At 46.2% G+C, this 14,970-nt stretch overlaps 1 protein-coding gene across 1 annotated transcript; it reads left to right on the top strand.

Annotated features, from left to right (window-relative positions):
- Positions 1 to 369: 369 nt before the first annotated feature.
- Positions 370 to 13,737, top strand: MAPK1IP1L (mitogen-activated protein kinase 1 interacting protein 1 like). The gene is made up of 4 exons (XM_066552305.1): positions 370 to 465; positions 8,634 to 8,661; positions 9,612 to 10,325; positions 11,054 to 13,737. The coding sequence occupies exons 2-4, from the start codon at positions 8,638 to 8,640 to the stop codon at positions 11,063 to 11,065; spliced, it is 750 nt and encodes a 249-aa protein (XP_066408402.1). The 5' UTR covers positions 370 to 465; positions 8,634 to 8,637; the 3' UTR covers positions 11,066 to 13,737.
- Positions 13,738 to 14,970: the final 1,233 nt, after the last annotated feature.

The following is a 14,970-nucleotide window of genomic DNA, read 5'->3' as shown; positions in this document are numbered from 1 at the left end:
TAGTTTTTTTTATTGAAAGTGGTAAAAATGGTGGCGAAATGGTGCTGAAACGCTGTTTAAGAGCAGCTCACGGGACCGCCAGGCCGGGTCCCCTCAGGGGCCGCGCCCGCCCCTCAGGGCAGGCGTCACGTGACTCCATCCAGCCGCGCGGCGTTTATGGGCGGAGAGGGCGTGATCTCATGAGTAATGGGCGTGGTCTGGTATGCAGATATTCCGGGCGTGGTCACATAGTGGGTGTGGCTCGTGACGCGCTCTGTGGGCGGGAGAGGGGCGTGGCCAGACCGGGGCGGGCGATGTCGGTGACACAGCGGCCGTAGAGGGGCGTGGCCGAGCGCGCGCCCCTCCGGTGTGGCGAGGGGTGGGCGTGGCCGCCGTGACGCAGTTCCGGTTCCGGTGCCCGTCGCGGTGGCGGTGGAGCTGCGGCCGCCGCGTCGCTCCGGGCCTGCACCGGCTCCCTCCGCTCAGGTACCGGCACCGGCCCCGCCGCCGGCAGGGGAGCGCGGGAGGGCGGGGGGGCTGCGGCCGCCGAGTCGCCGGGCCGCGCCTCAGCCATCCCGGAGGTGCCGCCCCGCCTGCGGGGGGCGGGCGGTGCTGGTCCCTGCAGAGCACCGGGGATCGCTCGTGGCGGGGCCTGGTGGCTCTGGAGCGGCGGTGGCGGCGCTGGCTTGGCTGGGTTCAATATTTGCATGGCTTCTTTTTAAATTTTTTTTTTTTTTTTGTATTTTGCGGCCGTAGTTTATTAATGAGCAAATCAATGAGCGTGGATTGCATTTGAGTGAGTTTAAGTTAAAGCTTCCTCTCTAAAGAAGGGCTCGGGAAAGGCGGTTTGGCAGAGTTGGTGAGAAGTTGGTTTATCAAATTTTAACGTGTTTAAGGCAGCTGATGTACAGGGGATAGCCAGCACTGTGTGGTATCAGGTTTTATTTCTGATGAAAAACTTGTTTCCAGGAGAATTCTGTGGAGAACGGTGCTGATCTGATGCTCCTCAGCCTTGGTGGTGGAGCTCCTCATTGCCAGTACAAAAGAAGCTGCTTTGTCTTTTTGAAGGCAAAATGACACGCCCTGAGAGTGCCCTTCCTCAGGGGCTGAAGGAAAAATTCGTGGTGAATATCAGGCCAGGCCTGGGAAGCGTTTTGGGTATTCTTGAAGCTTGAGTTCATTCAAATGCATTTTAGCCGTACTAGTTGAAGAAAGGTGGCAGGTGTAAATCCTGAAAAGTGATTTTTCTGGAGCAGAAATGTCTCTGGGTTTGTGTGTCAGAGGTGGGGGTACAGCTGCAGTGAGACACGTGGGTTTGGTGGTTTTTTAGGGGGTGGCACACCAAAACCCTGTTTGACAGTCACTCCTCAGAGTCAGAGTGTTCATTCCATCCAAAACAATGACCATAATGAACTGATAATGCTCGAGAGGAGAACAGAGGCTGCTCAGGAAAGCTGGGGCTGTCCCTGGATCTCTGGCAGTGTTCCAGGCCAGGCTGGACAGGGCTTGGAGCAGCCTGGGATGATGGAAGGTGTCCCTGAATGGCAGGGGTGGGATGGGATGAGCTTGATGCCCCTCCACCCCAAACCACTCTGGGATTCTGTGATGTGAGGCTCTGTAGCTCTCAAGATAATTCAGAGGCAGCTCTGAAAGATCAGCTGGAATCATTCCAAGCTGCTGGCATAACAGATCTGTTTCAGGATCCCCAGGCCTGGGTGCTGTGGACAGGAGGGATCTTGGGCAGGCGATCTCTGTTGTGCCCTGGCTCTGTGTCACAGCTGGCACAAACAGGGCACCTCCCCGTGCTCCCCAGTGTGGGGCCATCTGCTGGGCTTGGGGACCAGCTCTGGGCTGGGAGGGGAGGCAGCTGTGGAGCTGAATGGCCTGGTGAGGATGAGGAGCTGGCACATATCACAGATCCTTATGGCTTTGTGTTTTACAGCTCTTGGAAACTGCCAACTCTTCCTCTGTTTTGAGGAATTATTTTCTTTTTGGTAGTTGACAATTTATAGCAAATGTCACCATTTGGTTGTTGGTCTTGATGACATCTGTCCTGAAAATCTGAAATTTTACTTTTGTCATTTTTTCATTTATAACAGACAGGGAAAGGGGCAGAAATATCCCCAAACCTCTCATAGCCACTGATGATGTAGCTGTTGGGTTAGTTTGTTAATTAACTTTATTTCACCAATGGATAAACACTCAGGGCACACCAAATTATTTTATGGTGTGTGAGCACTGGGGAGGCTTTAAGGATGAGGAAGGGGCCAGAGAGGATGATCAGGGGGGTGCAGCAGCTCTGTGTCCTGTGAGGAAAGGCTGGGAGAGTTGGGATGGTTCATCCTGGAGAAGAGAAGGCTTTGGGGTGATCCCACTGTGGCCTTGCAGTACCTGAAGAGTCTGCAAGAAAGATGGAGAGGGGCTGGTTAAAGTGACAGGGCACAGGGAATGGCCTCCCAGTGCCAGAGGGCAGGGATAATTGGGATTTTGGGAAGGAATTGTTCCCTGTGAGGGTGGGCAGGCCCTGGCACAGGGTGCCCAGAGCAGCTGTGGCTGCCCCTGGATCCCAGGAGAGTGAGCAGCAGGGAAAAGGGGGGGTCTGCCCCTCTGCTCCAGTTTCCTGAGACCTCACTGGAGTGTTGTGTCCAGCTCTGGGCCCCCAAAATCAGGAGGTGGAGCTGCTGGAGCAAGTGCAGAGGAAATGATGGAGATGCTGCAAGGGCTGGAGGCAGTCTGGGAGAGCTGGGGGTGCTCACCTGGAGAGGAGGAGGCTCCAGGGAGAGCAGGGAGGGACTGGAGGGCTCCAGAGAGCTGGAGAGGGACTGGGGACAAGGGATGGAGGGACAGGAGCCAGGGAATGGCTTCCAGAGGGCAGGGATGGATGGGAGATTGGGAATTGGGAATTCTTTATAATGAGAGTGCTGAGGCCCTGGCACAGGGTGCCCAGAGCAGCTGGGGCTGCCCCTGGATCCCTGGCAGTGCCCAAGGCCAGGCTGGACAGGGCTTGGAGCATCCTGGGACAGTGCAAGGTGTCTCTGCCATGGCAGGGGGTTGGAACAAGATGATCTCTAAGGTCCCTTCCAGCCCAAACCATTCTGGGATTCTCTAAAGGCCGACTCTGAAGTGTTGATAGTTAACGCCTGAAGCTGCAGAAATTTGCATATTTTAGAAAACATTTAGAAGCCGTCAAAGACTTGGTGTCTCTTCCATTTTCTCCGGGTGCTATGTTGGGTAGTTCCACTTATGTGGGCAGAGATGCTGTTGTGGATGAGGTGGTGCTGGCAGGAATTAGTCATGGTGGAGTGACAAAGGAACCTCTCTGCCGAGGCTGCCGTGCCACCCAGTGGAAATGCAGCACAGCCTGTTGCATATCCAGAAAACCTTTTTTCTGTGTTTGAAAGATCATCTTGGAGACAGGAACTAAATCTGGCACATCAAGTGTTGGAATAATGTCATACAACTCAAAAAAAAAAAAATAAAATAGGAAAGCAGTTGATGCTTGGTTTTGGGTTAGAAAAAGTGCTTTGGATGGCTCTTCCTAATGAGGGTCTGTAAGGACTGATGGTGGATAAAAGCCAGGAAGGGCAAAAACATGGGAAAAATTGCTACTACACCATAGTTTCAGTGAGATGGATGCAATCCAAGAGGGTTTGGAGCTGAAGAAACCATCGTGGAGCTGGTTTGTTGTGGAAGCTGTGCAGCAGGACGGATTTAGCACGGCACACGTAGCACCAGGCTGCCAGAACCAGGCACAGACCTCCCTTACAGTCAGCCCTGCTTGTGGAGGCTCTTGGAAGAACTCTCCTGCCAGAGCTGGGTTGGGATTGTGCTTCCCAGAGCAGCCTCTCTCATCTCACCTCCCTGCTGGTAATTTCTGGGAGCAGCTCATGGAGAGGATATCCAGGAGCCCTTGGCCTCTGGCCTGAAGGTTTTGCAGGGTGTAATTTCTAGGCAGGTGCACTGAAATCCTTCCTGCCTCTCATGGCTGTTCGGGATAAAGGGTGAGAGGGACTCAGCTCCTGGCAGCTTTGTTTTTGCAGGCATTGATCATCTCTCTCCATCCAGCTCCGAGGTGGCTGAGAGGTGCTGCCCTGAGCAGCAGAGCTGGAGCTGGCTGGCTCTGGGCTCCTGGGAAGGCAGAGATGTTTCCAGGGGCGTTGGCCTTCAGAAAACAAAGGGAATCTTATCTTACAGCTCAGTGGAATGCAAGCAGGACTTGACTCTGAATGCTGCCAGCTCTGTTGTCTTTCTGCTCCCTGCCAAGTGACTTTAACTCCTGAACCCTCCTTCCATTTGTTCTTTCTTCATCCCAACTGCAGGGAGGATAATTTGGAGTAGAGCAGAATGAATGTCTGCTACATGAATGGGATTCTCTGCTGCTGTCAGTGCTTGTGCACCAGGAAAGCTCCAAGAGATAATTGGTTCATTCTAATGACTCTGAAAATCCCATCAGGTCACCAATCAGTGTGGGGTTGTTTTTTTTTTTTTTTCCTAAAATCTTGAGCCCATGTGTGACCTGGAGGGACTTTAAAATTTACTTACTTGGGGGTCTTCTGTCTGTCACTGTCTCTGAGTCTGATTGGTGAGCATGTGAATGCCTTGGGCAATAATTGTAATAATATAATTGATATTCCTGTAAGGTTTTGACTGGGATTCTTTGACTAGTGTTGAACAAGCTGAATGGAATATAGATTCCAGATTTGAGTACAGATGAGTTCGTATGTTGTCTGAAAGGGTAATTTCAGTTTCTTTTTTATGAAATGAAGGTGGCAGTACCCAGATTAAGTGTCTGTTTAAAAAACATCCCTGAAATAGGGCATCCTTTCTGCAAGAGGATCCTTGACATGCTTGGCATGGGCTCAGTTATCCCAAATGTTGCCAACAAATGTTGCTCTTGTCTGCTTGCCAAAGTAAAAAAGCAACTAAATCTCATTATAAGCTATGCTTAACTACTTTTTTTTCTTCTTCTTTTTTCATTTTTTTTTCATAATCGTGCAGCAGAATTGTTCCCTTCATTATCATGGCACAGAAATATTTGGGAATGATCTGCTAACACATATTTGGGATATCAGTTAATATTTGGGAAGCAGGCTTGTTTCAGCTGTGTTCACCCACTGCTTGACTTGAATTTACTCCTCTCTGACACTTTTGTGACAGATCACAGGATTTTCTTCTGAGTTCTCCTTTAGTTTCCTTTCTTCTCTTCCTTCTCTCCCTCGCAGCAAATGTTCCAACTTCTTCTGTGGACTATTTTCAGTCTGTTGTAGATCTGGTTTTCAGTTGGTCTTATCCCATCTCTCCATCTGCCTAAATGAGGAGTCTCTTGACCTGTTTTGGTGGTTTTTTAAATAACTTGATTATGATGATGATGATGATTATCTGTGCACTTATGTAAAAGGTTTTTTGTGTTTGTCTGTATATTAATGATTGTTTTCCTTTATTTTTGGGGTTATGATAAATACCTTCTCTGTCCATGGAGGTAAATTGGACCACAGTACCACCAAAAATCCCCTGCCGACTTATTGAGTGTGGTTAATTGCAAAAATTAATGAATTCTTAGCAGAAGAGGTATTTCTTGAAGAGAAATTGAGTTTGTCATAGATGTCTCAGCTGAGCTGTAATAGCAGGAGCAGAAACCACTTCCCTAATGTAGTTCAGTTGGTTTCTCAACTTTAAACAAATAATCCTTGATCTGAAATGTTCCTCATCTGAGACAGAGAGTCCTTACTTGAAAGAACTACTGCTGTTATGAGTTAATACTGGAGTTTTAACAAACCTTTGTATTCATGCAGTTAGGCTCTGAATTCCATCAACTTTGTAGATACATATTTCTTAAAATATTTATTTAAATTATTAGGTGTTTCCTGACAGGTTTATTTAAATTACTAGGTATTTCTTGAAAGGTTTATTTAAATTACAAGGTATTTCTTAAAAGGGTTATTTAAATTATTAAGAGTAACTTGAAAAGTTCACTGTGTTTCCACAGAGGTCTGGGTTGTTCCATGTGGTCATAAATAACTTGGGAAATGAGATGAGCAGTGTCCTGTTGATACAAAGCCATTCAGGAAAGTAAGGATTGGGTAATAAATTAGCAGAAATAATTCAATGGCAATAAATCTGCTGTGATTCAGAGTAGATAAATGTAGAGTGGTGCATATAATTTCACATATAAAATGCTGGGCTGACCCTTGACACTGAGGAGTGAAATATTGCCCCAGAAGTGTCAGTTCCATAGGGATCTAAAAGCAACTGAAAAATGAAGAAGTATTAGGAAGGAAATAGAAGACAAACCAGAGCATAATTATGATACTGTATAAATCAATGGTTATCCCACATCTTCAATGCTCTGTGGTTCTTTCTTGTCATTCATCCCAAAAGATACAAAAGACTTGGAAAAGCCTCAGATTGAGGCAGGGAGAATAATCAAAGGTAGGGAAGAGCTGTTGCATCAGGGTCAGGGGAATAGGCTGGGACTCAGCCTGGAGAAGGGAAAGATGAAAGAAAATGGTAAAAATCTGTAGGATGATGATCAGCATGGGCAGGGTGGGTAAGAATAGACTTGCTGATTTCCTCAGCTACAAGAATGGAGGAGCTACAAGTGAAAGTAAAATCCAGGTTTAGAACAAAAAAAGGAGATGGCTTTTGTGCAACAAATAGCAGCCTGTGGAGTGCCCTGCCAGTGGGTGTTGTAGGAACAACTCTGAACTGGGCAAATGAGACATCCCCTCATCAGGAAACTGGATGTGTTTGTGGAAAAGGAATTATTTGAGGGTTATTGCTCCATGGAAATTGTCTACAACTTAGGAAGTGGCTGAGATTTGAATCATTGAAGTGTTGGGGTGAGAGTCATTCCTGTTCTTGTTCTTCTCTGCTGGTCATTGTTAAGATAAAATGGGATGGTCTCTACTAGTTCAGATAAAATGGGATGCTGAGCTAAGTGGCCCCTTGTCTGATCAGAGCTGTCCTGAGGTCAGGAGATTGTGTGGATAGTAACAAACTTAAAATACAGTTTCAGAGAAGATTGTACAAATAATATAATGTAAGTAATGTGGATATATATTAACCTAAGGGAGTAAAATGTAAATAATGTGGATATATATTAACCTAAGGGAGCTCATAGACCTGTTTGATCTGGGCTTTCTGTACAAACCTCCATCCCTGAGACCATTCTCTGTCTTAGCAGTCAGTTCTTCACCATCAACAAGGGAATACAAGGATTGTGTTTTGTGGGGACCAGCTTTGCAGTAGTATTTGTACTCTTGACTTCTGTTTTACATTTTTCCTGCTCTTATGTTCCTTTCTGGCTCCTACCCTCTCCCCTAAAACTTTTTGGCTGCTCTTGGTAATCTTTTTAACAGTTCCTCACCTCTGGTTATGTGTTAATATGTCTCATTGGTCCCGAATTTTTAGTGCCTATTTATGTGGAAGTCAGGAGAGGTTGGAAGTTGGATACATGTTAGTGGCACCTCTGCAGTCAATTACTGCAGTTGGGGAATGTAAATAAAAGCATCCACTGCCCTTGGTGTTGTTATTTATTCTGAAATAATTGGAGGATAAACCATCACCAAACTATAGTTCTTTTATTTTTGGCAATAAGATCCATGGGGGGATTCCAGCTCTGAGGTCCCCAACATGAGAAGGACATGGACCTGTTGGGACAAGTCTAGAGGAGCCACAGAGCTGCTCCCAGGGCTGGAGCCAGGCTGGGAGAGCTGGGAGTGCTCACCTGGAGAGGAGAAGGCTCCAGGGAGAGCTCAGAGCCCCTGGCAGGGCCTGAAGGGGCTCCAGGAGAGCTGGAGAGGGACTGGGGACAAGGGATGGAGGGACAGGAGCCAGGGAATGGCTCCCAGTGCCAGAGGGCAGGGATGGGTGGGAGATTGGGAAGAATTCTGAGGGTGGGCAGGCCCTGACACAGGGTGCTCAGAGAAGCTGTGGCTGCCCCTGGATCCCTGGAAGTGTCCAAGGCCAGGCTGGATGGGCTTGGAGCAGCCTGGGACAGTGGCAGGCATCCTTGCCCATGGCAGGGGGTTGCAACTGGGTGATCTTTAAAATCCCTTCCAACCCAAACCATTCCATCATTCTCTGATTTAATCATGTTTTGGTTTAGAGGCATTGACTTCACCCACAGGAATCCTGCTATACCTTTCCCAAATCCCAGTTTAGAAAACACCTGGAATCCTTCCCAGGCATCCCTGTCTGAGCAGGCTCCATATGCTCCATATGAATGCTTAAAATATTTTTTGCTATTGCAATGTGACCCATTTACATCCTGGGTCACACCTGTCTGACAGGAGGCAGGTGGAGGCTCAGGCCTTTCCTTTCCTTTATCCAGTGAAAGGTGCTTGGGTCACTCTGTGAGCACAGGGAGGCAGCTGGGACAGCAATAAACCCAGGGCTAAAACACAGAGAGTAAATTTATTCCCATTATCTCACTAAGTGGGGATCCCCAAAGCAACACCTGGCACAGGTGTCCTGATCCCTGCTCCAGGAGCTGCTGTGGGCCACAGGCTCTGCAACCAAGGCACCAAGAGGTGCTGCAGGTTCAGCACCTGCTGTGCTCCAAATGAGACAAATGTAGATGTCTCAGTTAGTCTTGCTTAAAAATACCTTTATTATTTTCAACAAATTTCACTTTATCTTACCTTACTTTTCAGCACAATGTCTGGAACTGATGATTTTTCGGTAAGTAACAGTTTTTCTTTCCTGAAGATCAGCTGTCACCATCATATTTTCTGAAAAATCTCTTTGGCCAGGATTTTTCTCCTGGGAAGCTGAGAAGCCTCAGAGAAAAAAGAAAATAATAATTATCTTATTTGCTTCTCCTGTGTTTTGCTGCTTTAGAATGTAGTTGGAAATTGTTTATCCAACATGTGAATTGTTTTTACTTATTGGCCAATGATGACCAAGCTGTGTCAGACTCTGAAGAGAGAATCACAGGTTTTTCATTAGTATCTTTGAGCCTTCTGTCTGTATCCTTTCTGTACTCTTTAGTATAGTTTAGTTTAGTATTCTTTAATATAATATAGACCATAAAATAATAAATTAGCCTTCTGAGAACATGGAGTCAGGTTCATCATTCCTCCCTTCGTCGGGGGTCTCAGAAAATGCCACAATCAGCCAGTTGTGTTGATTATCCCAAAAGCTGACATGGTTTTTTGAAGGAAAAGGGGAGCAGACAGCTGCGACATTTCCTCTGTGTCGCAGTGGTGGTGTTTTCCTTTTGGGTAGATGTAGCAATCCCTGGACTAAACATCAGAAGCTGCTGGGTGCCTCGTGGGTTCTCTCCTGTGACATTAACCAAGGAGCTGTGCTTTCATGGCATCAGGATAGTTGCAATGGAAATTTAGGGAAATGTTTTCAGGTTTGTGCTGCAGCTGCCTGTTGTTCCGTGTGGTGGGTCGCCTTTTATCTCTGGCTTTTGAACTGTGGCCTGTCAGAATGCCTCTGCTGCCTTAGCGATAGGAGCTGCACAAAAATGAATGTAATCATCTCTGTGCAGCCACCAGAGCTCCTCTCCTCCCTCCCTCCCTCCCTCTCTCCGGCAGCTGGGCTGTAGCCACGTGGTGGGGGGATGTCTGCAGCCGGGAATTCCGGCCCGCACATTCCATCCTCACCGCCGCTTTGTCTTTCAGTTGGCAGATGCTTTACCAGACCAGTCGCCTGCTAAAACCTCCAAAGTGAGCAGCACCAAGCCTGGCCAGCAGCCCGGGCAGCCTCCGCAGGGCTGGCCGGCTTCCAACCCTTGGAATAACCCCAGCGCCCCCCCTATGACTCCAACGGGACTGCCACCAAACACCTCGGCTTCCAGCGTGCCCTTCGGACCTCCTCCCACGGGAATGTATCCTTCAATGCCCCCGGGACCGCCTGCTCCATTTCCTCCTCCTCCTACTGGACCCTCCTGCCCTCCTCCTGGTGGTCCATATCCACCCCCAACTGTGCCAGGTCCTGTCCCACCAGGGCAGTATCCTCCACCAAATATGCCCTTTCCAGAGCTTCCACGACCTTACGGAGGTCCAACAGAGCCAGCTGCACCTCCTGCTCCTGTTGGGCCATGGGGATCCATGCCCTCTGGAGCATGGGGACCAACAATGGGAGGGCAGTATCCTGCTCCCAGCATGCCATATCCACCCCCAGGGCCATACTCTGCTCCCACCCAGACTCCAGGGGCTGCGCCGACGGTACCATGGGGTACGGTCCCGCCTGGAACGTGGGGACCGTCACCGCCCGGCCCATTCCCTCCACCCACAGGATCATATCCAGCTCCAGGACTATATCCTACGCCCCCTAATCCTTTTCAAGTGCCATCTGGTCCTGCTGGTGCTCCATCAATGCCTGGTGGTCCCCATGTGAGTATTTCATTTTGGTGTCAAGTTACTCTAAAGTGTTTCGCTTTTAAGTGGGGAAATTGAGTAGCATAAAAGCTGTTAGTGCAGGTAAGGAGTTTGAGCACACCTCAAGTTTTGCTCCTCAAGTCAGTGGGATAACAGCAATTTAAATATTAAATATACCAGCATGGCTAAATTATGTTAATGTCTCACATTTATATTATATCATATTATATCATATTATATCATATTATATCATATTATATCATATTATATCATATTATATCATATTATATCATATTTTACATATTATATGTCATATTATCTTATATTGCATATTATATTATATTACATATCATATGTTATATATCATATCAATTAATTGTATTATTTTATTGTATTATTTTATTATTATATTATGTCTCACATTATATACATCTGTATTATTATTTTATACATACATATAAATAATTATTAGATTATTATAGTGGTCTTCCACTCCTTGGAAAAACTCTGAAAGCCAAAAAAAGGGGGAAAGCATAATAATTCTGAAGGAGATGGTATATATCTTGATTGGTATATATCTTGATCTCTTTAATCAAGAAGAATTGCTCCCCTTTCTGATAGAGCAATAGGGAAGGAATAACAGAATATAAAGATGAATTTGTGATTAATTAACAGTATTTGTAACTGTGAATGAACTGCTGTGTGAAAAACCTGTATTGACCATGCCTTATTGTCTCTTGCAGCCTTACCGCTGAATACGTTCTGGGCAACAAAATACTGTAGTTTTCCACCTTCATCCACTACTTACAGAGATTTTTACAGTTTTTGTTTCAGTAATGTATGGGGCTATGAAGAATATTGCCTCTTGTATGTGCATTTGAGGTATGAAGGAGCAGTTTACATCAATTTACCTTGCTCATATGCTGGCATAATTATTTGGTTTAATCAAGTGAAATACAAAGAGAAGAAATCAACTAACACACCTGTGGTTCTTATGTTGGCAAGTATTCCTTGGAAAAACAGGAGTTGCCATGTAAGGATTATAAAGAATCAGGCCCATGGAATTTTAAAAAGTCAATTCTTAAATAAATGCTTTAAGTCTCGTTGCCAGACTCCTGCTGGTCATTGAATGGATGGATAGTCATATTTTGTCTATTTTCAGGTTATTCTAAAAAGTCAATAGAGAAAGTGTTTCAACATTTTAGTCAAGAAACCTAATTTTTGAACGTGCTACAGTAATTCAAACTAACAAGACAGAGCATGTGAACTCGAAGGTTTTCTCAGCATTTTGTACATACTCAAACCAATTGCTCGGTCTGGGACTATGGAGGAGAAGAGCCACGTTTGGAAGCCTTGGTGTGACTTATCAGCACACTGTTGGTGTTCACAAACAGGCATTCCTGTGCAAGTGAAATAACCTGGATGTGCAGTTAACTTTGAATCAGCAAAATGTGAGTTTTATGCATGCAAATGAGGACATCCTGTTGCCAGTTCTCATTCTGTGGTGGTTGGAAGTTTGGCTTGGTCTGTGTAAAGAGAAACTGATCCCCACGTAGGTACTTCCCTATTTCTGACCTGGGTTCTAGTCATTTCAAATTTGACTTGGCTGCTGGGTTGTGTAAACCTGGCAGACTTTTTCAGAGTCCCTGGAAACTGAACTTGAGCTTAAAGCCCAACCTGAGCATTCCCTTCCCAGCAGTTTTTGGCACAGTTGTGTCACGACAGAGATCCTCGTTGGGCGCGAGGGGCTCTCGTTTGCTGTCCCTGGGAGCAGCCCCTGTTCCCAGCTGGGTGTGTGCATACCTCACGGAGTAGGAGGAATTTGGGAGAAATTGAATGTCAGGAAGCCTGTGCACTGCTGTGCAGCTGCCTCTCCCAAGGGGCACTGCCCTGAGCTTTCGTGTTCTTGCCATATCTGTGCCAAGCACGTCCGAGGGGTTTGCCGAGACACGGCCGCGGCTCTTGGTGTTACTTCATGGCCTGCGCTTGGACCACGGACAGTTTGTTTCCTCCCCAGCTGGGGATCTCCTGACTTAGCCTCTGTGGGTAGAATTAGGAACAGATTTTGCTTCACATGGTAGCTCATTAGGGAGTCTTTGTATCATGGAACTGTGAACACGAGTGAATTCTCCTCCAGTACTTTCGTGGCTTCCTGCATGCGTGTGATGGACGCAAAAAAAAAAAAAAGCACATGGGGTGACCTGGTGGTGATGCTCCTTGGTAGTTACAGCCTTTATGGCAAGGTCCTACAGTATTTTTGCAGGAGAAAGCAGCCAGCTGAGCTGTGGCTGCTTTAATCCAATGTCATGAAAGCTGATAGCAAGGGAATGTCTATTTTTTCTTTTAGGAAGACAATACTGGAGCTGAACAAAACTACTTTAACACTTCAACTTAAACCCCAGCAACTCAACCCTTGTAATAAGTACCAAAAGTGCAAGTCTTCACTAACCTTAAAAAAACCCCCAGTTGCCCCCCAAGCAGACTTGGCAAGACTAATTAAAAAATTAACATAAGCAACATTGACCGCATTTGCTTAAGTGCTTTTTTGATACCTGCAGCCTTAGACTGTAAATCGTTGTAATGAAAAAACCATTTATTCCAAATGAATGGATCATGCAGTAGCAGCCCTCCAGTTGGAATTGCACTGGCCATATGTCTCTGCAGGGAATGGGAAGAGGTAGGAAAGGATAAAGCAAAAGTAGCAAGTAATGATTTTTGGAAAGGGGTTTTTGTAAAAGTAACTAGACTTCTAGGTTCTTCCTGAAATAGGCAGGATTTATTACTGGAACATTTAGGCTAAAATTCAATATATATGGGATGTTTTTCAATGTATATTCGTATTTCTTGAGGTCATGAAAACTGTTTCATAACCCCTTTGTTTTTGTGAGCAGAGTTCTTTGCATAGCAGTGAAAAGGGTATTCCTGTTAATCTATTGTGTAAAAACTCAAGGTGTCACTATATACCGTGTAGTAACTTTATCACATGTTATGTCAAGTGTGAGCAACTTCTGGCCTGAAGCTTTTGCAATGGAATTTGTACATTTCTATGCATCATTTTGAGTTCAATTGCTGAGGAGTTCGTTTTGACTTGTGCTTTGAGGTTGACATACTGCATTTGTTTACAATACGAAATATAAGCAATCACATCTTTAAAGTATAGATTATCACCTGCTGCTGTATTTTCTTTAGATGAAACAAATATTGCTGTATGATAGTGAGAAGCTATAAATACAGGATTTGATATTTTTTTGAAAATGCTGTCACTTTTGTATAAGATTAGACATTAAACGTATTTTCAAGACTGTTGTGTTCACTGTTTTTCAATTCCTGCTTTTGACATGCCTGTGTAGACTTTTGCCTTGAATGAATAGTAAAAATAGGACATCCTTGATTTGCAAAGCCTGAATATAAAATCAGAATTACTTGACTTCTGTGAGTGTTTTTCCTCTTCCTTTTGTAATAATTGCAGCCTGTACACGAGGGATATTAAATGTGGATGGGACCGTGGCTCTGGTGTAGCATGTCAGCCCCAGGTACTGCCTGTTCACAAATTCCTTGGTAATTAGGAGAGAAAAGCTCTGATCTTGCTTGTTCCAGAGGAGGAATGGGAGGGGTTTTTGCCTGTGAAGAGTTGTGTGTGTGTTTTCCCTGCCCCTGAACAATACCTGTGCCAGATTGACACATGTGGATGTGGTAAGTGACCCCCAAACCCCTGTTCTTACACACTTCCCAGGAGTTTGATGGGATAAAGTGAATAACAGAAACTCCAGGGCTTGGCATCAGCGTGAACTACTGAATTTGGGCATCACTTGTGGCTGCATTTCCATGTCTTGGCTTGCAGAGCAGTTCACACTGAGCTGGCCAATGCTGCTGCCTTGGTTCACACCTTCACCCTTCAGGGAAGGTGAAAATGGCAGCAGTGAGCAGGAAATAATAGAAACAACAAGCTCTTTTTAGGCCATGGTCCAAAAATAATCCTGACATCTGTTAATAGAACAGGGCAGTGTGTGGGCAGTGCTTTATCCTGACTGTTCAGCTGTGGGATTGTCCCTTCCTCTGGATTTCCCAAATGAATTCTCTCTGCAACTCCTGTGCATCAGTAAAGACGTGGCCATGCAGATCCAGTGGTGTTAATTGCTGCCCTGCAGACCCAGAAAACTTCAGTTTAATATTTTTGAGGGACCAAGTCCTGTGAGAGGGAGCTGGGAAGGGGCTCAGCCTGGAGAAAAGGAGGCTCAGGGGGGACCCTGTGGCTCTGCACAGCTCCCTGGGTGCAGTCTGGGCTCTGCTCCCAGGGAACAAGGGACAGGATAAGAGAGAATTAAACTGCACCAGGGGAGCCTTAGATTGGATGTTAGAGGAAATTTCCTCCTGGAAAGAATGGTCCAGCCCTGGCACAGCTGCCCAGGGAAATGGTGGAGCCCCATCCCTGGAGGGATTGAAAAGCTGTGTGGATGTGGCACTTGGGGACAGGGGTCAGTGGTGGCCTGGGCAGTGCTGGGGGAATCATTGGACTCGATCTTAGAGGGCTTCTCCAAACAGATTCAGTGGCTCTAAGTGATATTTTTCTATATAACTCAAGAGAGGAGTAAAAGCTGTTCAGGGCTGTTGCAGAGAGGTCAGTGCAGGGTTCATCTTGCCATGGGTGTGTCAGTTCTGC

Source organism: Molothrus aeneus, chromosome 6 (genome assembly GCF_037042795.1).
Source record: "Molothrus aeneus isolate 106 chromosome 6, BPBGC_Maene_1.0, whole genome shotgun sequence".
Lineage (NCBI taxonomy): Eukaryota > Metazoa > Chordata > Aves > Passeriformes > Icteridae > Molothrus > Molothrus aeneus.
Note: the sequence above shows the minus strand (reverse complement) of the source record. Positions and strands in the feature narration are given on the sequence as shown.

Excerpts from the sequence above, each read along its gene's own strand:
- MAPK1IP1L (XM_066552305.1), top strand. The coding sequence starts at position 8,638 with ATGTCTGGAACTGATGATTTTTCG. Across the intron at positions 8,662-9,611 it reads CTGGAACTGATGATTTTTCG|TTGGCAGATGCTTTACCAGA; the intron begins GTAAGTAACAGT and ends TTTGTCTTTCAG.